Source organism: Narcine bancroftii, chromosome 9, assembly GCF_036971445.1.
Source record: "Narcine bancroftii isolate sNarBan1 chromosome 9, sNarBan1.hap1, whole genome shotgun sequence".
NCBI classification, from domain to species: Eukaryota; Metazoa; Chordata; class Chondrichthyes; order Torpediniformes; family Narcinidae; genus Narcine; species Narcine bancroftii.
The window spans coordinates 45,005,862-45,031,596 of NC_091477.1; the positions used below are offsets into that span (position 1 = coordinate 45,005,862).

At 43.7% G+C, this 25,735-nt stretch overlaps 1 protein-coding gene across 2 annotated transcripts in view; it reads left to right on the forward strand.

Moving 5' to 3' along the window:
- The window catches only part of LOC138743479 (ran-binding protein 17-like), a 726,783-nt gene that overhangs the window by 422,023 nt on the left and 279,025 nt on the right, over positions 1-25,735 (forward strand). For both annotated transcript variants that reach the window (XM_069898924.1, XM_069898925.1), the window contains one exon: positions 11,522-11,602. In XM_069898924.1, the coding sequence (XP_069755025.1) occupies positions 11,522-11,602 (81 nt within the window). The remainder of the gene's footprint in view (positions 1-11,521; positions 11,603-25,735) is intronic.

Consider the following 25,735-nt stretch of genomic DNA (forward strand, 5'->3'; position numbering starts at 1 on the left):
AAACACACTTATCCTTATTATAGGTCAAATTCAGGTGTTTAGCGGTCTTGAAGGATGTGGCCGCAGATTGTGACATTATCCAGATTTGGGAACGTGGCGTGCAGGTCGTTTTGGTCTATCAACCGGTCCATCTCTCATTGGAAGACAGAAACGCCATTGATGACAATGTAGGGATCCCTGAGGAAGTGGTAGAGGTGGCTGTCCACCTCGAAAGCTGTGTACTGACAATTCTCAGGGCGGATGGGGAGTTGGTGGTAGGCGGATTTCAGGTCTATCATGGAGAACACAATACTGGGCAATTTGGTTAACCATATCAGCGATGTGAGGGAGAGGGTACGCATCCAGCTACATGTAGCAATTAATGCTTTGACTATAGTCGATTACCATTCTGCGTTTACTCCCACCCTTGACCACCACTACCTGAGCTCTCCAGGGGCTGGTGCTAGCATCGATAATCCCCTCGTCCAGGAGCTATCATACCTCTGCCTTTATAAACACCCTGTCCTCCTCACTATATCGCCTGCTTTTTGTAGCAACTGGCTTACTGTTGGGGTTGAGATTGGCGAACAGCGGCGGGGGGGTCAATGCGGTGGGTAGAGAGACAGTGCGTCAGTTTTGGGCCAGCGGGGGGTGGGGGAGGTGGGTCAGTGGCCGGTTAAGGAACTGCAGGTTACTGACCATCAGGGGTGGATAAGGGTTGTCATATTGCATAGTGACACTCTTTAACTGGCTCTGGAAATCTAGCCCCAACAGTACCGGCACACAGAGCTGCGGCATAATGAGGAACTTAAAGTCACTATATGTCGTGCCCTGCAAGGTCAACGTCACCTTAGTGTAGCTGTTGATTTTTGTGGAGTGAGACTTTGAGGCTAGGGTGACTTTGTAGGTGACCAGTTTAGCCTCAAGGGAGTAATGTTGGACAGTGTCTGGATGAATAAAGCTCTCGGTGCTCCCACTATCAAAAAGATATTTAGTTACCTGGTTGTTGATGGAGATGTCCATCATTGGAGTGGACAAGTAGATGAAGGCTGTTCTGGTCCAGCAGTACTGAGGCCAGGGTCAGTTCGTGGTCCAATCTGCGCTGAGTCTTTGTCTGGGGGCTTAATGGTGGTGTTTATGTGACGGCGTGGGTCTCCCCGGAAGTCAGCAGCATCCAAGATGCCAGACCCCATGTCGTGGCATGGTCATCTCTGGAAGATGCTGGCATCCAAAATAGTAGCTGCTATGCCGCACATGCAATGGTGCTGAGGCTGGAGGGCTGTGATTGGCATACTCTTGGGTAGTGGCCCTTCTTGCTCGGAGCATTTAACGTCTTTTGCCAGGCATTGTTTTCAGGGGTGTTTTGCCTGGCTGCAGATGTAGCACTTCAGATGTTCCTGGGAGGCAGTGGCTGTGGTGGGCTTAATCGGGCACTGTAGCAGACTGATTGATGGCCTGTAGACCCATGTCCCAGGATGGTGACCTACGTGTGGGCCTGTTAACAGAGTACACTTCCTCATTGCGGAGGGCGATCTCCAGCGACTTCACAAGATCGATCACTCCTTTTAAATTTAACTTACTCTGCTCGAGTAACCTCTGGCGCACTTAATCAGACCTGATGCTTGCAATGTAGGCGTCCTGGATCATGTTCTCCATATTTTGGGTGGCTGATACTGCTTGGAAGTTGCACAATCTTGCGAGTCCTCGCAGGGCCCAGAGGAATTCATTGCCTGATTCGCCCAGTTGCTGTGTGCAAGTGACCAGCATATGTCTGGCGTATACTTCGTTAACTTTCTCCCTGTATTGGCCCTTGAGTATATCCATTGCTTTCACGTAGGCGGTGGCAGCCCTGATCATTGGGAATACTCAGGGTCCGACCTGGAAGAAGAGAAGATGTAGTCTGTTGGTGGCCACGATGCTGGCTGAGTTTTGAAGGAAGATCTCAAAACAGCGTAGCCAGAGTTCAAAGTTGTCTGAGGCATCAGGTGACTGTGGATCGATCTCCAGCTTTTTGGGTTTCAGGAGTTGGTCCATTATTAGTGATTTAAAAACAAAAAAATTGTGAATAAAATTGAGGCACAGTAAATAACTTGAGAGGCTGAGACTAAGTCACTGATCTACGGGCTTTTATTCACAATGGACAAGGACCTCATCCTATGACGTGACCCGAACTTTCTAGGGAAGGGTCAGGGTGTTAGAGGCTTTATACAAGTCAAAAGAGGGGGTGGGGGCACAGGTACAGACACAGGATGGGGCGGAGCCAGATAATCAGGAATACAACAGTTCAGTAGTACACCACACCCAAATTCCTGCTTAATCCTATTGTAATTAGCCCTTTCCCTTCCCATTCCCCTTCCTACATCACAATCATAACTGCAAAATTTTAAGGATAATGGAAATAACACACATCAAGAACCCAGAGGAATAAAAAGACCACCGCTGAGAGATAAATGTCATGCTGATTATTCAAAAGCTGCAAGTTGATCTTTAACAAATATCCTCACGGTAAGTTACAAGGCAGGCCTTGATTAAAATATCTTGTAAAGATAAGGAGGAAAGACTGTACTACAATTTATTGGTCAGCCAGCCACATGAATACAAATCACCAATCTGATCTGTCTGATGATTTTGCAGTTATTGATAAATGCTCTTCTAAATTCAGTACTTTTTGCTTATGGAAAGACCAACAGTTGGTTTGAAACCCATGTTGATGAATTGATTCCACTCATCAAAGCTAGACATAAAGCCTGTTATTAACATAAATCCCATTGAGAAATTTCTCCAGGCAATTTGACATGCTAAGAGCAATGAACAGCAGACTTTCAAATAGCTTAATCTTAAAGACTCACAGCTTAAAAACACTTATGCACATGGATGTATGAAAAATAGAGGTTTATGGATGTGTAGTAGGGAAGGATTAGATTGTTGTGCAGTAATTTGATATCAATCAACACAAGATTGTGGACTAAAGGTCCTGTACTGTGCTGTAATGGTCTATGTTCTATAACATCAAACAATTAACTAAGAGAAATATGAGTGAAGGTCAATACCATAACAGGCAGAAGGAAAGTGATGTACAAAGAATCAATTATCCAACATGTGAAATTCTCTCAAACCAAACCCCCCCCCCGCCCTCTCAATCTGCACTCTCAGCTGTCCTCTGCCTGTATCACAATGTTGCCACCTAGTCTTCTTCCTTACTTGTGTCTCCCACCGTTTGTCCAGTATTCTATCGTCTCTTGGCCCCTCGCCTCCCTTTTATGCTTGCTATCAAGAAAGGTCCCCAATGTGAACTGTCAATTCTCCATATATTTCCAGAGATGTCTGACCTACTGAATCTCTCCAATTTTGTTTGATCAAGATTTCAGCATCTGCACTTCCTGTAAGAAACATCAAAACATATCTGTAGGAATGGTGAGAAAATTAAAATGGCTGGCAACTGGCAACTCAAGCTTGAACGCACAGGCCTGGATAAATATGCAAAACAAATCAAAACTATTGAAAATTAAACATAGTGTTCAAAAGTAGTAAAAATTTAAATTTATAAATAAAATAACTAAGAAGCTTAAACCAAAGGTTCAAATGTTCCAAAGGCTTATTTTATTGTCATGTAATAATACATTAAGAGTGTAGTATACATGATCTACTTCAACCTTTGTCTGCTGTAAAGTAAACAAAGAGTTGCCATGAGCATTGCTTGGTGCCCCTAACAATAGAAGAAAGAGAAGCAAAAAAGGGACCCCTCAGAGACACTGAGAGTCTGTGGATTCGCCTCCAGCCCTTCTGGAGCATCTACAGCCGCACAAACACCAGTTCAAAACATCAGCAACCTGAGCCAAATTTCCAGAAGCCTTCAGCGCCCAAGCCCTTTTTGCCCTCGGCATGCTCTCAAATCCCACAGATTCTCCAGTAGCCTATGTGAGTCCTTCAACTTCAAGTTTCCAACAGCTCACAGCTTGTATGAGAGTCGCCAACCACCTGCAGCTGTGTGGATCCTTCAGCTACAGAGTCCCTTGCTGGTCCGCTGCCGTGGTCACCTTTCTTGTTCTCAATAGGGGGTGCTTTCCCCTACGCCAGTCCACTGCTCTCCCCTCATGCTGCCCAGCACAGGCTCTGCCAAGTTGGACACAGACCCCATGGTTGAGGATTTAAAACAAAACACGATAGAGTTAGTAAAAACACAAAAATGCAGGAGCAACTCAGCAGGTATCTCAATGTCCATGGAAGGTGAAGATATACTGTATAAACCAAAATTTCAGCGCTGAGCCCTTCATCAAGGTAGACTTTTGTATTTCATATTTCTTGACTTGAATCATTTGCTCTGTTTCCAGAATGTTCTGTTATCATTGTCAGCCTAATGATGCAGGTACAGCAGGCAGGGTTCTCAGTGTAATTATTGCAACATTGAAAGATAGTCACACTCCATCACAGGACTCTAAGGATACCAATGTCAAAAGCATTTAAGTAACAGTCAACGCAAGCACACAAACCTGGGAATCCCAAACTTCCTCATTGTAAGAGAAACATGTTCCACTCCTTTACAAAACTGCCAGTGTTTTTGTGCATATTTCATTCTGTATACTTTCTGCTCTGTGCTTTGGTTGGTTTTAAAAAAGTGGGATTAAATATTGATTGCAGATTATGCTACTTAAGCAATTCTGTAAAGGCAGTGATCTGATGATATGCTGATATTTCTGGGAATTAGTATCAATATAGTGCATGCAGTAACAAATTTCAAAATGGTAATGCAACATAATGAATATTTCAGAATTTTCTTTATGGCTCTAATAGCACCACTGTTCCTTGCAGTGGGGATATAATTTGTGTGCAACTGCACTCTGAAATGATTAAAAAGATATTGAAGCATGTTTTCATTAAAGATAAAATGAGCACAGATGCCCAGTGTGGATTTTTCATGGAGAATCCATGACAGAAAGCCTGAACACTGGGAAAGTGAGTAGAGAAGAGCTACCCACCACAAAAGGAGACCTCAACTTTATCTCCATTTCTATAAATGTTCCAAAATGGGACATTAATAAGGTTATCAGAAATGAAGCTTATTAGTATTGTGCATTCATTTCCTTTTGATTAGACTTTGTTGGTATGGTGATATGGTTGTGTTTACTGGCTGGCCCGCCTTCCTGGTGACATCCTTTCCTTAACTCCTCCCTGGTCTCCCCCATATGACCCAGACCATAAAGGTCGAGTCCCCTCATTTTCCCTAGCCTGGACCCGGGCCAGCAGTCTCTTGTAGAATAAAGCCTATCATTCCCCTCAGTCTTTGTCTCCGTAATTATTGAGGCAACTGGTAGCGCCCAACAATTTATTATACAAGAATTTGAAGGTCTCCGGTTATGGAGAAGTTGCTGCACCCCAAATGGCTAGAGGTAGACCCCCAAGTCCCAGGTGCGTTGGTACTCTTCGAACAGTGGGTGAACTCTTTTAATAATTTCCTCGATGCCACTGCTGAGGTGATCAACTCTGACAAAAATAAGTTGAAGATCCTACAGACACGAGTTGGTCAGAGGGCCTTCCTGGCCATCCAAAGCAGCATGATATGATGAGGTGATGGCTGAGCTGCAGGCACTGTACAAACTGAAAGTGAATGAAGTCTATTCCTGTTACCTGCTGGCATTCTGAAAGTAACAGCCTGGTGAGTCCTCTGAAGAGTTCGTCCAATCCTTGGCCACACTGGGAACCCCACGGCCACGATATCGTTGACCCAGTGCATGAAAGATCTGATCTGAGACGCCTGTGTGTCGAGATTGAGGTCGGATTATATCCGACAATGACTCCTCGAGGAGGATCAACTCCTGCTTAAAAAGACGATCAATCTGATCAGGACTTTAGACTCGGCCCAGTGCCACATGGTGTCGATCGCAGGCAGAAGCGGGCCTCCCACATACGTTCCGCCACGAGGGCCGTCGTCCTGGGAACCAGCGCCGGGGGTTACTGACCCGACTACGGCTATGATAATGCCATCTGCATCGTCGAGATGCAACTTCTGTGGGCAGGCTAGGCATGCGAGATGCCTCTGCCCCACGAGAGGAGCCATGATCTCGGGCTACAGAAAGAAGGGCCATAACCAAAAGGTCTATAGGTCCTGACCCCTGTCCGGGAGCAGCACAGCACGTATGCCAGAGGAATTTCCGGTGTTGACCGTGTGTGCAGTAAGGGGACAGCCATCTTATCAGCTACCGCTCCCAACCTCTGCACCACAGCCTACCATGCCAATGATGTACTTCTGCCTACCACGACTACACTTCCTCCTTCTTCTCCAACGAGTGCTGCATGGTCAACATGGAGGTCACCATCTTGGGCGGGCCTCCCTACCAACAATGTCAACGGAGAAATGCCTGTCCTGGCATTGGTAATGCTGAACTAAACCAGCCCTCACCCAATCTCAAACTCTATGATACAGATCGAGGTGAATGGGCATAAGACGAACTGCCTTTTCAATAGCGACAGTATTGAAAGTTTTGTTCACTTCGACGTGGTCCGCAGACTCTCCCTTCCTGTCAGGCCAATAACCGGCTTGGTATTGATGGTAGTGAAAGGCCAACAGACTTGTATCTGGGGGTATTGTGTAACATCTCTGTTTGTGGGAGGGTGGGGGGAATGTTACAATGACCTTGATTATGCCCCAGCTCTGCACGCCGATCCTCCTGGGCCTCGACTTTTAGAGTCAGTTCAGGAGTGTGATGATGGCGCTCGGAGGCCCCAAACTGCCGCTGACCATCCATAACCCCCAGCTCTCAGACTCCCACCCCCAACCAAGCACCCAGTCTCCGGCATCATCCTGTGATCTCACCACCTTACGGGTGCCCTCCCCCGTCACTATTCGTGAACCTCACCCTGGACTGCAAATTGATCACCTCCAAGAGTAGGCGCTATAGCATGGAGGATATGCAGTTCATCTGGGCTGAGGTTCAGCGAATCCTGGCGGAGGGGATCATAGCCCCTAGCACCAGTCCCTGGAGGGTGCAGGTCCTCGTGGTCAGAGGAGTGGGCAAGCCCCAGATTGTAATCAACTACAGTCAAACCATCAACTGCTTCACCCAGTTGGACACGTACCTACTACCTCAGAAAGCCGACTTGGTCAATAAGGTTGCGCAATACATAGTTTTTTCGACCATTGACCTCAAGTCGGCTTACCATCAACTTCCCCTCCATCCAAGCAATCGAATCTATACAGGATTCGAGGCCGACGGAAAACTATTCCACTTCCTGCAGGTGCCTTTTGGTGTTACTAACAGTGTCTCTGCTTTTTAGAGGGTAATGGACCGGATGGTGGAGGAGCACAAGCTGATGGTAACGTTCCCATATCTTGACAATGTCACCATCTGCGGCCACAACCCGCAGGACCACGAAGCTAATCTCGCCAAGTTCTTGCATATGGCCAAGTCCCTCAACTTGATATGCAATTAGAACAAGTGCGTGTTCAATACGGATCGCCTGGCCCTTCTTGGATGCATCGTGGCACATGGTGTCATTGCCCCGGACCCTGACCGCATGCAACCACTCATGGAGCTCCCCGCCCCAAACACCCTGAAAGCACCAAAGAGGTGCCTGGGGGTGTTTTCCTATTATGCACAATGGATGCCCAACTACGCCGATAAGACCCACCTCCTAATTAAATCCACTATTTTCCCATTATCGGCGGAAGCCCAGGCTTCTTTTCACCAGATCCGAGGTGACATCGCTAAGGCCACGATGCACGTCGTGGATGAATCCGTCCCCTTCCAGGTGGAAAGCAATGCCTCTGACTTCGCACTGGCCGCCACACTGAACCAGGCAGGCAGCCCAGTAGCATTTTTCTCCCACACCCTGCATGGTCCCAAACTTCGGCACTCCTCCGTCGAGAAGGAGACACAAGCATTCGTTGGGGTGATGCGCCACTGGCGGCACTACCTGGCTGGTAAGAGGTTTACCCTGCTGACTGATCAAAGGGCAGTGGCCTTCATGTTCAATACTAAACAGCGGGGTAAGATCAAAAACAACAAGATTCTGAGGTGGAGGATTGAGTTGACCTTATGATATCTTGTATCAGCCAGGTAAACTCAATGAGCCACCCCCTAGACGCCCTATCCCGAGGGATGTGCGCCAGCGCACATCTCGACTGTTTCTAGACCCTGCACGATAACCTGTGCTACCCCGGAGCCATGAGGCTGTACCATTTTGTTAAGACTCAGAACCTCCCGTACTCTGTAGAGGTCGCCCGGTCTACGACCAGATGCTGCCAGATCTGCACCGAGTTTAAGCCCCAGTTCTACCGGCCAGAAAAGGCACATCCCATTAAGGCCACATGTCCCTTTGAATGACTCAGTGCCGATTTCAAGAGCCCCCTCCCAACCTCTAATAGGAATGCCTACTTCCTGATGGTGGTGGACAAATTCTCCATGTTCCCCTTTGCTATTCCCTTCCCGGATATGACCTCGATGACGGTTATTAAGGTGCTGTGCAGCATCTTCACCCTGTTCGGGTACTCCGACTATATTCATAGTGACCGGGGGTTTTTGTTTATGAGTGAGGAGCTGCGACAGTACTTTCTGGCCAGAGGCATAGTCACCAGCAGGATCATCAGCTATAACCCCAGGGGTAATGGCCAGGTGGAAAGGGAGAAACAACACCATCTGGAAGGTGGTGCTCCTGGCCCTCATGTCCAAAAATATGCCAATGTCCTGCTAGCAGGACATTTTGCCCAAGGCTCTCCATGCCATCTGGTCATTGCTATGCACCGCTACTATCACCAGCCCGGATGAACACCTCTTTGCTTTCCCTAGGAAATCGGCGAATGGTTCATCCATCCCTTCCTGTCTGGCAACCCCAGGGCCGATTCCTTCCAAAGCACGTCAGGGGCCATAAGATGGACCCACTGGTTGAAGCGGTGCACCTCATACATGCCAACCCCCATACACATTTGTGAGGTACCCAGATGACCATGAGGACACTGTGCCGATACGAGACCTAGGGAGGGCTAGAGACCCTGAAACTGCCTTGCCGGCCACCGACCGCACCGCGGATCTGATCGTGCTGCACCAGAGCATGACTCTGGAGTCCAAGTCACCTGCCTCGCCGCCGGACGTCCAGGATTACTCCCCGCGTGACAGCGGATCCCCCATCACCCTGGGAGTCTCCTGCCAGCACCCCAACCCCGATGGTTCCTGCCATGGACTCTCTCCCAACGGCCCCCTCTCCAGAGGAGCATCACATGGACAAGCCGGCCCCTCAGCAGTCCGGCAGAAGGAGGAGGTTGCCTGTGCGACAAAACCTCTAGTCGGAGGGAGTGTCCGCTTTTTCCATCTACCTTTTGTTATTATTATTATTGTTGTTGTTCGCTACCCCTATTCTGTTTGTTCCCAGAGGGTTCTATTTTAAAAGAGGGGGTGAATGTGGTGATATGGTTGTGTGTACTGGCTGGCCTGCCTTCCTGATGACATCCTTTCCTTGACTCCTCCCTAGTCTCTCCCATGTTACCCAGGCCAAAAAGGTCGAGTTCCCTTTCCCTATCCTCATTTTCCCTAGCCTGGACTCGAGACAGCAGTCTCTTGTATAATAAAGCCTATCGTTCCCCTCAGTCTTTGTCTCCATAATTATTGGGGCAACTGGTAGCGCCCAACAGTTGGAATTTGCTTCTTTAATAGTAATCTCAGGTGACTTTTGGCAGTTGAACTAGACATAAAGATGGTCCCAAGATTGATATTGAACAAGAAAGTCTGTAGACTCTGTGATTGTAGATTAAACAAAAATGCTGTAGAAACTCAGAAATTCATGCAGTGTTCTTTATGTATTAAAGATAAAGGTATATAACTAACGTTTCAGACCTGAGCCCTTCATTAAAGTATGAGCAGGCGCCTGAAAATCATGATGAGGGAGGAGCAGGGGGAGGAGCACAGAAGATGTAGAAACAGAAGTAGGCTATTCGACCTGTCAAGACTGCTCCATCATATCATCATGAGCTGATCCATTCTCCCATTTAACCCTACTCCCCTGCCTTCTTCCTATAATCTTTGATATGCTGACTATTCAGATACCTATCAATCTCTTCCTTAAATTCACCCAACGTCCTGGCCTCCACAGTCGTCTGTGATAGCAAACTCCAGAGGTTCACTACTGTCTAACGAAAGAAGTTCCTCTGCATCTCTGTTTTAAATGGGTATCCTTCAATCCTGAAGTTGTGTCCTCTTGTCCTTGACTCCCCTACCATGGGAAACAACTTTGCTGTATCTACCCAGTTGAGGTCTTTTAACATTTAAAATGCTTCTATGAGGACCCCCTCATTCTTCTGAACTCCAAGGTATACAGTTCAAGAGCCATCAATTGTTCCTCATATGCAAATCCATTAATTCCATGAACCATTGTTGAGAAACTTCTCTGAGCCCTCTTCAATGCCAGCCCATCCTCTCTTAAATAAAGAACCCAAAACTACCATGCATTACATAAGGCCTCATGAGTGTCTTATAAAGCCTTAACATCACATCCCTACTCATATATGCTATTCCACTATAGATGAATTCCAATATTGCATTCACCTTCTTCACAACCAACTCAATCTGAAGGCTAACTTGTCAGGTATCCTGAATGTGGAATCCATACCCTTGTGCATCTCTGAATTTTGATTTTTCTCCTCATCCAAATTATAGTCTGCCCTTTTATATCTTCTTCTAAAGTTCATGACTGTACACATTTGGTTGTATTTCATTTGCCTCCTCTTTGTCTATTCTCCTAATCTATCTAAGTCTCTCTGCAGTCTCTCCATTTCCTCATCACTACCTGTCCCTAAAGGAAACCATACTGACTGTGATTAATCTTGTCATGCTCCTCCAGCTACTCTGTAACCTCATCCTTGATAACTGACTCCAACGTGGTTGGCACAGCGGTTAGCGCAACGCCGTTGCAGTGCTAGTAATTGGGACCAAGGTTCAAATCCAGAGCTGTCTGTAAAGAATTTGTACATTCTCCCCATGCCTGTTGGGTTTTCTCCAGGTGCTCTGTTTTCCTACCACCATTCAAAATGTACTGGGGGTTGTAGGTTAATTGGGTGGCAAGGGCTCATAATCCAAAAAACACTGCTGTATGTCTAAATTTTTAAAAAATAAACATTTTTAAAACTTCCCAACCACCAATCTTACGCTAACAGGTCTATACATTTCTTTCTGCTTCCACCCTCCCTTTTTTAAATTGCAGAGTAACTTTTGGGTAATGCAAATATTTATCCAGTCATATACCTTGGTTTTAACTGTTGCAGCAAACATAGAAGCATCCAAAGAAAGGTTATTTTTCTGGAAGGAAATATATAAAGTACATGGTCTGAATTTTGGAATAAGGTGAGTTTCGATGAAGCAAAAGAAAATGAGCAGAGAAGCATTCTGCTCTATGGATTTCCACAAACCAGTTCATACTGAGTTCTGGAGCTATTGAGCTGGAACATTAACTTTGTCATCTTTTCTACAATTGATGTACAATTATTTCCAGCAGATTTTGTTTTTATTCTTGTTCATGTTAATTTTGCTAAACTAATGGATATTATTTTTCTTTACAGTGTCAATAATTTGAAATGGTGGGGAAGAAGTGAATTTGTGATTTCTCGAACATTACAGTTTCTCAATGACTTATCTGTTGGATATCCTTTACATTGATACAACCCTGCAGCTAGAGAGTCGTAATAGTCACTGAACTAATATCCTGCATCCTGGAAGTTTAGAAAAAATGTTCAAACTAAAAGAATATTTACTTCCAACATTTTGGGGAAAGGAATATGAGGATGTGGAAAATGTTAACAATGTGTGAAATTGTGGTAACAAGAAGTAGTGAAATAAATTTTCTTGCATGGATAAAGAAACGACACTCCTGAAGTACAGTAACAGTAAAGGAATAAAAGGTAAAAAATAAATGAGAAAGTGAAAACATCAGCAGTATCCCCAGTTATTATACTTAAAAATCGAATCCAGCAAACTCACATGACCTTTAGAGTTATTTATGGCATAAAGAAGTGGAAAAGACTTCATCCTTGAAGATCATAGACACAGTGCTATCGTCCCTTCCTATCTATCCTATTGTATCCTGTGTAAAACACAAAGTCTGCAGACACCTGACTGAAGTAAAACCACAATGCTGGGGAAACTATTGAAACCTGTGATTTGGTAACTGGGTGGATTGTGATGGAATATCATATTCTGAGGACATGTTTATTTGGAAGATGCTCAGCGTCCAAGATCCTCTCACAAAATACATATTTTGCATCATCTTCAGAGTCCTTAATCTTATCTTTTTCTTCTGAAAGTGCAGAATCTCCTTCAAGTGGTTAACTACATGTCTGAGACTTGGTATTTTTACTCACAACTAACCAAATTTCTGTTAAATTTCATTGAAGATACCAGAGCTTTTCTGCTGTTGTTCATGTGATTTTTCTGATGAAGCTTTTGGAGTGATGCAATGGAGTGAATTCACAGCATTCTTGCGATGTTGGCACCAGAAGCTATTCAGCAATATTAAATGATGGTATTCACAGTGTTGCAGGAGCTATCTTTATGATCATGGTTGCTCGAGTTATTAACTGGTGTCTCCCTTACACAGTGGTGAGAACATTATGCTCTGTAAAGTTAGGCTGAATCATTATTCAAAAATCTTGCATTGGTCCTGAGGTGGAGTTCATAGCTGGTCTGTAATTAGTTTTACTGTAGTACATTCTCAATTCTAAATCCAGTTCAATGAATGAACAAATAAATAGACAATAGAATCAAGTTGCATTTCATTTCTAAAGCACTCTCCCATGAGGGAAAACTCTCAAAACCTCATGTAGAATCAATGCAAAAACATTGTGAATTCTACACACTGGATAGAGCACACTTTGTTGCCTGGTTTGGTGGGCTTTTGGTATGGGCTGTTCTTGTTTTCCCTCAAGTGTAGGAGGCTGAGGGCTGACGATAAAGGTATATAAGATCATGAATGGCTCAGAGAGGGGAGCTGGTGAAGATCTTTATCCCATGAAGGGTCTATCAAAAACAAGAGGACACAGGTTTAAAGTGAGACCTCTTAAAGGGAATCTCAGGGGTGTTTTTGATATTAAAGTGGTTGATATTAGGAACATCTTGTCAAAGATGTTGATGGAGTCAGATACAACCACTAGGATAAAGAGGCATTTAGACCTATTTATAAAGGCAAGATATCTAATGTAGGAAAATGGGATTAATGTTGATGGTCAAAAAGTCGGCTTGGACATGGTGGTTCTGGAGGACCTGTTTCTGTGTAGTACTTTATGCTATGATTTTATGCTTGTAAGGAAGCAACAGGACAGCACAAAGCCGGGAAAGGCAGAGAATGTTTGGCAGGAAATTCCTGCCAAACTGGTACATTATAAATGAATGAATAAATGATCAGCAACAGAAAAGTAAGAACAAATACAGCCTGACCTTCCGGGAGCAGAAGGTGCAGGCAAGTTCTCACGGTTTATGTTTATGGCAGCCTTAAATAGGAATAAAGTCGGGCTGGGCTTTAAAGTTCTCTGGGGTTAGATTTAATTTTGTCCTGTGGAAATCAAGGCAGTAGGTATGGAAATATAGTGTAACAGGTGCTTCAGTCTTCAGTGGTGTAAAGAAAACCTGGAAGAAGAAAGTAGAATACAGTTACAAAGAAATAAAAGCAAAGGCCATTTGTTGGGGCAGACTGATCCCTGGAGATCAATTTATTACATTCAAATCATTTTGCTTTATTCCTTTTATGACAAATTGCAAGATATTAGCATTTAAATAGTTTTCAGATCTTGGTTTCAGATTAAGGACCTTGCAATTATTAAAGTAAATGTGAGTTATTTAAGTAAACAGTCAAAATATCAGACACTAAATTATAAATAACTGACCAGCAGCATCTCCTGACCGAAACATCAACAGAAATCACAAATGTTTGCCAAAATCTCCTCTGTTGCTGGCAACTGGGGAAGATTCATGGCTGGAGAGATAAAGAAAAAGAATTATGCCTTAAAGCTTAATAGTTGCAATTTTGTTTTATTTCTGTGGGATCTGGGTATTACTACCAAGGTCAAGATGTCAGGATTTATTCTCCTTCTTGAATTATCCCATAGAAAGCGATAGTGTACTTCTGGTGAAGATACCCTCACAGTGCTGAGGGACAGGGAGTTCAAGATTTAGACCCCCATATCAATGAAGGATATATTCTGAGTCAGGATGGTGTGAGACTTCTAATAGAAGTGTAGTGGTGGTGTTATGCAGCGAAAGTTCTTAAATTTAAATTTAGACCTATAGCACAGTAACAGGTCATATCAGCCAGGCGTCTGTGCTGCCCAATTTACACCCAATTAACCTACACCCTCGGTACTTTTCATACGGTGGGAGGAAACTGGAGCCCCTGGGAAATCCCAATCGCTGGTGCTGTAAAGGCTTTGTACTAACCACTATACCAACTGTATCGCCCCACACATCTTGATGGTAGAGGTTACAGGTTTTGGAGGTACTATTGGAACCCTAGAAATTCTAACTTAGTCGTAAACAGTAAGTGGTGAATATAATATTATAAAAGGAAATTTCCTGTTAGGGAGAACAGAAGATTCATTTGAAGCACTCCATGGGACTATCTTTACGACTGGAAGATTCTGTACTTTGGAATTATATGACTGCAAAAAGGAAACAGAAAGGCAAGGGTTGCAAAAGCATTGCGTTGTCATCTGGATTAGAGTCCATGCCAACTATTCGTTGAAGCAAGTCAGAAATGTCTTCAAACCCACTGTAAATGTTCCTTGGGAGACAATTATTGATCACATGTGTTGCTGTGACTGAAGGTTCAGTGTTAATGTAGAAAATATTTACAAAGGTGGGAAAAACTGGGATATGAAGTAGTTCTTAAGCGGGATAGGAGGATGTGTGGATAGCATGTGCTCATCTCTGCATGTAAAAGGTGGAAGTAAGTTCAAGGAAGAGAAAGGTTAGATCATGTGAAGGTGAGGTGAGAGAAAGGTGGACATTGGAAATAAGTTTCCAATTAAGTGCAGCCATCAAAGTACCTGACATGGAGATGCTGGAAAATTGAATAGAATGGAATCAAGAATGGTTATAAGGCAATCTGTGGATAATGTAAGCAGACTACTTAATATGTATTTGGCATAAAAGAGAGATGATCTGAGTGTCGCTGTGACATTAGATGCAGAAAAAGCATTTGATAGAATAAAGTGGGACTTTTTATTTAAAGTATTGGAAAGGTTTGGATGAGGACAAATTTTTATAAATTGAATCAAGCATTATATAATGAACTGAAAGCTAAAGTAGTTACAAACGCTCAACACCCTTTCAGCTCTCAATATGTAGCAGTCAAAGATATTCATTATCTCCAGGTCTATTTATTTTAGCCTTGTAATGCATAATTATCTGATCAAGCATACCTATTGGTCGGTTGTAAAGGTGACTGTGCCATAGCCCCTGCAGGATAGCCAAACAGTAAGGATATGCTATATTCTTCAGTGAAGTAAAGCCTTATGGTGCATCAAGCTGCAGACCCTCTTGCAGAAGTAATTCATTGAAATTTGGACATCAATAACCATATAACAGTTTATGCCATGGAAACAGGCCATCTCAGCCCTACAAGTCCACGCCAAGTTACTCAAACAACTCTGCAAGCTCCCCCCCACCTATTCTCCGCCCATAACCCTCTAAACCCCTCTTATCCATGTATATATCCAGCCTCCTCTTAAATGAAGGAATTGACCATGTCCAACTATTTCCTCTGGAAGATTATTCTATTCGGCCACCACTCTCTGAGTGAAGAAGCATCCTCTAATGTTTCTCCTAAAATTTTGCCCCTTTACCCTCAACTTGTGTCCTCTTGTTTCAACCTCCCCTGCTCTCAGGGGGAAGAATCTACTTGAATCTAGTCTATCTATTCCCTTCATAATTTTAAACACCTCTATCAAATCCCCTCTCAACTGTCTATGTTCCAATGAATAAAGTCCTAACCTCTTCAATATTTCTCTGTACTCTAGGTATTTTAAGCCAGGCAACATCCTTGTAAATCTTCTCTGCACCCTTTCCACCTTATCTATATCCTTCCTATAATTTGGAGACCAGAACTGATCACAATACTCCAAACTTGGCCTCACCAATGCCTTAAACAGTCGCAACATCACTTCCCAGCTCCTATACTCTGTGCTATAATTTATGAAGGCCAGCATACCAAATGCCTTCTTAACCACTCTGTCAACATGAAAATCCACCTTCAAGGAATCCTGCACCATAACTCCAAGGTCTCTTTGTACTTGTGCATTCTCCAATGGCCTCCCCTTTAGTACATATGTCCTATTTCAATTATTTTTACCGAAATGAAGCACCTCACACTTCTCTACATTAAATTCCATCTGCCATCTTTCAGCCCAACTCTCCAGACAAACCAAATCCCTCTGTAATCCCTGAAAACCTTCCTCACTATCCACCACTCCCCCTATTTTCGTATCATCTGTGTATTTACTTACCCAGTTAACCACCCCATCATCCAAATCATTAATGTAAATTATGAACAACAGGGGACCTAGCACCGATCCTTGAGGTACTCCGCTCATCACAGGATTCCATCCTGACAGACAGTTATCCACCATGACCCTCTGCTGTCTCTCCTCCAGCCACCTCTGGACCCATCTTACTATTTCTCTATTAATTCCTCGTGACTGAACCTTCCTTACTAACCTTTCATGTGGAACCTTATCAAAAGCTTTGCTAAAATCCAGATAGACTATATCAACTGCCCTACCTTCATCACCTTTCTTGTCACTTCTTCAAAAAACTCAACAAGGATTTAGGGTTAACCAGAGGAATATAAAATTAATTTATTTGCTATTGATGTATTTGACAGAGCCAATAACTTCATTACAGAAATTGTACTCAAGATTGGAAGATTATGGGATAGTTTTGTGTTATAAAATAAATTGGTATAAGAGTGAAATTATGCCTCTTACAAGAGGAGATTATACTCAGTGTCAAAGGGATACTATTTAAATGGCCGGCAAGTAGGATAAAATACTTAGGGATTCATACAAAAAAAAATTATTTACCTTTACTTAAAAAGATTGAAGAAGATTTAAAGAGATGGACAGTCTTGCCTAGAGCACTAGTGAAAAGAGTCAATTGTATTAAAATAAACATATTTCCAAGAGTTCTTCATATCTCAGACCTGAAAGGTTAACACTTTATTCTAAGACTTTTCTCTGATTGCAGATACCCATGTGGGGGAAACATCATCATGTAAATCAGTGTTCAATGAGTGAACAGCCTGAGGATTGTAAAAGCACAGTGAGAGAAGTAGCCATTTAGTTTCTAGTTCTAGTCTTGGTGTTAAATAATCCATAAACTTTGTTATTTATTTACCTTTCTTCTCATCCCAAGGTACCTTCATATTTATGATCCTGAATACTGTTGATTCTTCTGGTTGATTCATTTGCTATATTTCATTGATGCACATACCCACAAAGGCTGTAAAAAGTCTTTATCACCTCACCCAAAAAAAAACCAAGTTTCTTGATTTTTTACAGACAACACTGAAATATTGGAGAAAATTGGTATCTTGACCTATTCTCTCTTGCATTATACAAAAATTCCTCCCACAAAAGACAGACTTTGCTATGTAAATACATTTATTATATATACATGAGGCACCCATGGTAATAATTTCTAAAAATTTCAAAATCCATGTACTAATAACCCACCTTGTTGGAACTAAATTTAAATCATATCCTAGCAGAGGATTGACTTGTTTGTCAGAAACCTGACAATCTCCTGGGGGAGAAAAGATCTCTTATCTGAAAACAACAGCTCTCAGTTTGCAGCAAGATCTGAAGCTCCTGGAAAAGTGGCCTGCAAAATAAATGGAATTTAATGTGGACAAGTGTAGGGAGTTGCACTTTGAGAGGTCGAACCAGAGTAGGATTTACAAGGGTTGAATATCTGGAATTTTCTACCATGGGTGGCTATGGTTGCCAGGTCGTTGCGTGCATTTAAGGCAGAAATTGATGGGTATCTGAATAGCCGGATATCAAAGGTTATGTGGAGAAGGCAGGGAACGGGGCTGAGTGGTAGAATGAATCAGCTCATAATGTAATGGTGGAGCTGACTTGACAGGCCAAATGGCTTACTTCTACTCCTATATCTTATGGTAAATGGTAGGATACTGATGTGCAGCAGAACAGAAAGATCTGGGAATATAGATACATAAATCCTTGAAAGTGGCACCACAACGTAGACAGAGTTGTCAAGAGAGTTTTTGGCACTTTGACTTTCATAAACCAAAGTATTGAATACAGGAATTGAGATGTTATATTGAAAGTCATTGGTGAGACCAAATTTGGAATATTATGTGCAGTTTGGGACACCTACCTATAGGAAAAATTTCAATAAGATTGAGAGAGTTCAGAGAAAATTTACAAGGATGTTGTCAGGATGAAGAGGTGTGTTAAAGGGAAAGGTTGAATAGGTCAGGACTTTTTTCCCCGGAGTGTCAGAGAATGAGGGAAGATTTAATAGAGGTGTACAAAATAATGAGGGATATAAATATGGTAAATGCAATCAGGCTTTTCCATTGAGGTTGAGTGAGACAAGAATGAGAGGATATGGGTTGTGAAAGGTAAAATGTTTAAAGAGAACATTGGGAAAATTTCTTCACAGAGGGTGATGAAAGTGTGGATCGAGTTGCCATGGAGGTGGTGGATGCAGGTTTGATTTAATAATTTAAGACAAGATAGTTACATGGATGGGAGGGGTATGGAGGGCTATGGTCTGGGTGCAGGTTGATGGAACGAGACAGAATAAGTAGTTCAGCAGGAACTAGATGGGCCAAAAGGCCTGTTTCTGTGGTTAGTATTCTATGGTTCTGTTAGAAGAGCAAAAATACAATCTGATGGAGGAACAATCTGTGGGTGAAGCAGCATTAGCAAGAGATAAAGAATTGGTGACATTTCAACCTGAAATATTGAGACTCTTCATCTGAGTTCGTCCTTCAGATTCCGGCATCTGCTGTCTCCTGTGTGTCTCCACGTTAGAGCAGCAGTCCTTGTTTCCTTGCAAACCAGTGCAATTTATAATGGGATCAAGATAACATGACACCATTTGAGCTGAAAGGATGTTAAATTATTTGTGTCATTAGTCCATAATTTTACAGAAGTGTACTTGTTGTGGTCATGAACATAGTGTTAGAAATGGAAAATAAGATATTCCTGTTAAAAAAGTGGAGTGGGGCAGAAAGTCCAACCCCATGTTTCCCAATTCTGATATTCCTGAAACAAATTGGTTATCTGCAGTAATTGGCAAACAAGAACAAATTGAGTGGTTCTGCTTTCCTCCCCTCATATATTAGTAAAGTATATTAACTTCTGTGCTTGAATCAATCACTCTTTAGAACTTGTACTGAATGAAACAATTTGAAATATACTGCAGCAGATTTTTTTGTGGATTCTCCAAAGAAACCCTTTTCCACCAATACTGATTGACCTATCTATCGCCATGCAGTAAACTGGGATTCACTGGTAGTATGTTGTGCTGATGGCTGGGTCCGCCTCCCAGCTCCACTCCCATCTGCTCACATATAACCCTGGTTTCCCACCTAAACCCAGAACCCTTCTGAAGACTACTGTGAGACCTTACCATCAGTTATAAGCTAATAAAAGCACTCCCTTTCGTTGTGAGAGCTTTTATTCGTGCTACATGCCAACATTTTCCTCTTTTAATTTCTAATGTCCAGAATGCATGTTTTTTGCTATAAACTGAAATATTATTTCTTTGATTACCTCAATTTTGCCAGATGTTGGTCATTAACCAGTAATGTTTAATTTTCCATTTCTGATCTTTTTTATGTTGGGCTCAGAGCCAGACTTTTTGATTGCTCAACACTGACATCTGTGCCTTTGACAAACGAAAAGGTGTTGATGGTTTCAAGATGCACAAAGGTGGATAAATCCCCAGGGTCTATTCAAGTGTTTCCTCAGACATAATGGTAAATAGGGAAGAAATGACTGGATCCCTTGGTGGAGATATTTGTGAAATCATTAGTCACTGTGAAGTACCGGAAGACTGGGAGGTTACCATTTCATTTCAAAAAGGCTGCAAGGCCTGGCGAAGGAACTACAGATCGGTGACTGGATCCCCTGGTGGAGATATTTGTGTCATCATTAGTCACTGTGAAGTACCGGAAGACTGGAAGGTTACCATTTCATTTCAAAAAGGCTGCAAGGGTAGGCGAAGGAACTACAGATCTGTGAATTTAACATCAGTCGTCAGTAAGTTATTGGAGGGGCAATTGGAGGGACAGGATCTATCTGTATTTGAAAAAGCAGGACTGTGGACTGCTGGAGTCTAGCTCATGGGAACTGGGTATCGGAACCGGGATTTGAGAGGGTGCTGAGAGCAGGAAATGCTCCCAAAGGATCTCAGGCACTGAAGGCTTTCTGATCATATTGGAGGTTTGAACCTGGAGCTCAAGTTGCCAATGCATAGAACAGGGGTCTATATGGCTGTTGAGGTTGCAAGACCACTGGAGGCGAATCCTCAGACACTCAGTGACTCTGAAAGAACTGTCTTTTCCTTCTCTTTCTCTTACTGTATGGGGTCCTGCGAAATATTAATGGCGACTGAAGGAAATTTCATGACAATAAAATAATTTTGAATCTTGATTAGACATAGTTGGTATCACTCTCCGCATGGGAAATCACATCTCACAAATTTGATTGAGTTTTTTGAAATGGTAACCAAGAGGATTTATGAAGGAATTTACCATAGCAAGACCTTTGTCAAGGTCCAGCATGGTAGGTTGGTCTGGAAGACTAAATTGCATAGATCCAGGATGAGGTAGTCTATTAAAATCAAAATTGACTTGGCGGCATGGGTAGCGTAGCGGTTAGCGCAATGCTGTTACAGTGTCAGTGATCTCGACTTGAGTTTGAATTCCAAGCTGTCTGTAAGGAGTTTGTGCATTCTCCCCGTGTCTGCGTGGGTTTTCCCCAGGGGCTCCAATCCCCTTCCATCCTCTAAAATGTATGGGGGTTTTTAGATCAATTGGGTGTGTTACAGAGTTCTGTGTTGTGTATTGGCCTATGTATTGTGTGGTTTTATGTTAAAAAGTGACAGTTTGCCTTGGAGAGCCATGGTGAAGGTGGACTGCTGAGAGAGTGGGAGATGGACTGAGCGTGAAGAAAATGAAAAAAAAATTTCTGGACTTGGACGATAAACCACCACTGGGTGGTGCTGTGGAGTGGAAGAAGCCCAGAGCATGAGTCATGGTCTGCAGCACAGTTTAGAATGTTGGGATTTCAAAAAGGATGAACATTCCGAAGGCAGCCAGAAGGATTCGGACCAAGCCGTTGTTCCTCTCTCTGCAAGCAACACAAGACAACTTCGAATTTTGTGCTCTCTCTCTCTCTCAAAGATCTTTTGGCTGAATTTTGTTTATGATCCTTGCTTCAGTTGAGATCGAAGTTTTGTGAGTCTTGTGTGTTTTGTGTTTGTTTCGTGTCTAAATTTTTCTGTGGGCTGGTTGGAAGTGTAGCTTAGACTTTGATTACATATGTTATATTTAAGCTGGGAATTTATTAGTTTTACACTGTTATAGAGATTTGCATAGTAATCAGTGGACGTTGTTATAAAAGGGGGGGATTTTGAATTAAAGTTTGAAGGTGAATTTTTTGTTAATAAAGTAATTATTCATCTTTACCCCTGTGTGATATGCCTTCTTTGTGGTTACTGGTTTGATCTTGTAACAGGTGTAATTGGGCAATACGGGTTCGTGGGACAAAAGGGTCTGTTACTGTGTTGTTATGACTACATTTAAAATTTAATAGGAGTTAGACTGGTAGTGGAGGGTTGCTTTTTGTATTGGAGGGCCATGACTGGGGATCCACTATTCTTTGTCGTTTATATGAATGACTTGGATGAAAAGGTTGGTGTTAAATAAGAAAATCTGGGGATGAGTCCTATTCACAAAAGTACTGGAGAAACTCAGCAGGTCACGCAACATCCTTAGGAAATTTCAGACCTGAGCCCTTCATCAGGAATCTGGAAAACAGGTATATACTTGAATAAAAAGCTGGGGGGAGGAAGAAGAAATTAGAATCATGATTTATTGTCATGAACATGTCACGAAATTTGTTTTTTGCAGCATTACATGTGCAGGTATTGCTATAAATTATGTTTTAAAAATAAATAAATTAGTGCAAAAGAAAAAAAAGGTGAGGTAGCATCTGTGGTTCATTGTTCATTCAGAAATTTGATGGCAGAGGGGATAAAGCTGTTTTTGTGTCCCTGGATATACATCTTCAGGCTTCATTACCTTCCTGATGGCAGTAGTGTGAAGAGAGCATGGCCTGAGTGGTGGGGTCTGTGGTGGAACATGGTACTGCGGGCATGTCAGCAGGCTGGCCCACTTTTTGTACCAGTAACTCCTCCCCATAAGAACCCCAATAAAGTCTGAGAGACATAGTCTCCTCCCTTATACCTGTCTTGGACTTGAACCAGCAGCATGTAAAGGCATGTCTGGATCTTCTGATCAATAAAGCCTTTGTCTCTTGCTTTGTGTCTGCGAGTGGTCATTGATTGCGCCACAATTTATTGATCAGAAATTTTAGTGCCATGGACAAGGCAATCCGACTGGAGAAGTGCCACAAAATCACTGCCGATAGTAATCAGTACGACCTGCTCTTCACAGCGGTGGGCCATTGAGCATACCGATTTATTTGCAACTGCTATGGATACAAAGAGGCAATGGCTCTACTCCGACACCAATACAGAGCCCCGAGGAACACGATGTACGCACACTTCCAGCTTGGCTTCTGACACCATGGTCCAGTTAAGTCAGTCGATGATTTCATGTGAGCCATGCGGGAGCTGGGACAAGACTGTGGGTGCCGGGACATGACTGCAGCAACCTCCTAGGAGGATCTCATCCATGATGAGCTAGTCACTGGATTCCTCTCCCATCAAATTCAGGAATGATTCTTGGAGAAAGGGGCTTGGTCCCTCCAGGAAATGATGCAGATGGCCCGAGCAATGGATGTTGCTTAAAAGAATGCGCAGGCCTACTCAGCAGGCCACATGGCCACCAGGTGGGGAGAACAGGAAGTGACATCTTGGGACTCAGGGCTCCTGACTGCCGCTACCACTGGCGAGCACATGAGGTGCAACTACTGTGGCCAAAGCAAACACCCAGAAAAGAACTGCCCAGCTCGTAGCACAACCTGCTCAAACTGCCGGAGGAAAGGACTATGTTGTGGCATGTAGCTCTAAGCCCCTCTATAGCAGTGCCACGTGCAGACCACCATCCGCGTCGTCATCTTGGGCCAACCCACTTCTGTCGTCATTTCCAGTTGCTGAGAACCAAACTTCTGGGCCAAGGGCGTGACAACACAGAGGAACGTCATATCCGGCTTCACTTCTGGATTCCTCCATGTGTGATCTATGAGGGCAGCCATCTTGGCGGCAGCCAACCTAATAACATGGCAGCAGCAATTCAAACAGCAAGCTGACGTTGGCTTCCATTGTGCTGGACAAGAATAGACCACACCACTTGGGATGATCGATGATGGACATGGAGGTAAATGGTCACACCACTGGCTGCCTGTTCGACATGGGAAGCACCAAGAGCTTCGTACAGCCGGGAATGGCTGAACATTATTCCATGACCGTGTCCCCAGCCAAGTGCAAGGTAACACTAGCCTCCAAATCCCTCTCTGCGGAAATCCATGGGAGATGCACCATGACCCGTCTTCTGTGCTAGTAGCTCCTCCCTTATACCGGTCTTGGACTTGAGCCAGCAGCATGTAGAGGCATGTCTAGGTCTTCTAATTAATAAAGCCTTTGACTCTTGCTTCGGGTCTGTGATTGGTCATTGATCATGCCACAGGGCCCTTGAGGAAAGCGACTGCTTCCTTGAGACATGACATCTTGTAGATGTCCTCAATGGAGTGAAGATTGATGTTGGTGCTGCCCGAATTCACAACACTAGTTTTTTCCTGTCCTATGCATTAACACAAGTTTTCAAGAGTCTTTGGTGACATACCAAATCTCTTAAAACTCCTAGCAAGCCTTCTTTGTGATTACATCAACATGGAGGCCCCAGGACAGATCTTTAGAGATGTTGACACTCAGGAATTAGAAGTTCTTAACGCTTTCCATTGCTGATCTCTTCATGAGGACTGGTTCGTATTCTCCTGATTTCCCCTTCCTGAAGCCCAAATCATCTCCTTAGTTTTGTTAATGTTGAATTCAAGGTTATTGTTGTGACACCACTTAACTAGATGATCTATCTCACTCCTATACACTTCCTCATTGCCATCTGTAATTCTACCATTGGCTGGTGTCACCAAAAAATGTGTAGATGGTATTTGAATGGTGCCCAGCCACACAATTATGAAGTGTACATGTGTTGTTTGTCTGTGAGGAGGAGACGTTGAGGTGGAAGGGGGAGTAGGGAGGAGCATAGGCTGAAAAGTAAATGGATATAGGATTGAGGGTCTAGGTATAAAAGAATGCAGGTGCATAGTGTCAGATTGCAGATGATACTGAAATTGGTGGTTTAGTGGAGAGTGAAGTAGGTTATCTGAGATTCCAACACTGTCCAGATCAACTGAAAAAGTGGGCCAAAAAATGATATTTAACTCAGACATGTGAGATGTTGCAGAGCCTACACAGTAAATGGCAGGGCTCTGGAAATATTGAAGAACAGAGAGACGTGGGGTACAGGTAATCTGAAAGTGGCAACAGAGCTGGATGGGGTTATGAAGAAAGCATTTGGCATCAGTCAGACCAGTGAGTACAAGAGCTGGGATATCATGTTGCAATTGTACAAGTTGATGCAGAGACCACACAGACTACTGTGGGCAGTTCCCAGCTATAGGGAAGAAGTCAAAAAGTGGAGGAAAGAGTCACAAGGATGTTTCTAGGACTGGAGGGCTTGAGTTATGAGAAAAGAATGAATAGTAGGTGTAGAGCACATCGAAAGAAGCAAAGACTTGTTGATCCAAACCAAAGCTTTTATTAACTAGAAGACTGGAGCATATCACAAGTAGGTCGACCAATCCAGAATGACCTGGTCTAGCTAGGAGCAATCCTTTAAGACCTGCCAGTAGGTGTGGCTACACTCTCAGCCAATCACAGTCATCCTACACTACAATCTGTACATATACACATTGGTGATAGAATCTGTACCATCACATTCACTCCTTCTTTGAGAACTGACCCCGGGGTGGATGGAGGTTAGGGACTGTACCAGTCAGGGGGCCTGACCATCCGGCGTGACTGCCATGGTGCTGGGATTGGGGTCGCCAGAGTCGTGTTTGCCGGTAGGCCGGTAGGGTGCGGCCACTGCTTTGCTCAATTCCCCAATGGCATTGTCGATGGTCTGGCCTGAGCTGGTGGGGTGGTGCTGGTCCTTCTGTTCAAGCTCATGACCTGGGGAAGAAGGAATAGGGGGAGGTTGGGTTAAAGGCACTGCTGCGCCTGATCCGGCTTGGGCTAAGTCCCTTACTGAGACTGTGTCCTCCCACACATCTGGGTACTCAACGTAGGCATAATGCGACTTCGCAAGGAGCAGAGTCACTCGGTCAACCAAGGGGTCATTCTTTGAGTACCGGACGTGGCATTGTAAGAGGACCAGACCGGGAACCGTGAGCCACGCTAGTATGGTCGTTCCCGATTCGGATTTCCTCAGGAAAGAGAACATCCTTTCATGGAGGGGTGGCATTGGTCGCGGTGCATAGGAGGGAGCGGATGGAGTGTAGGGC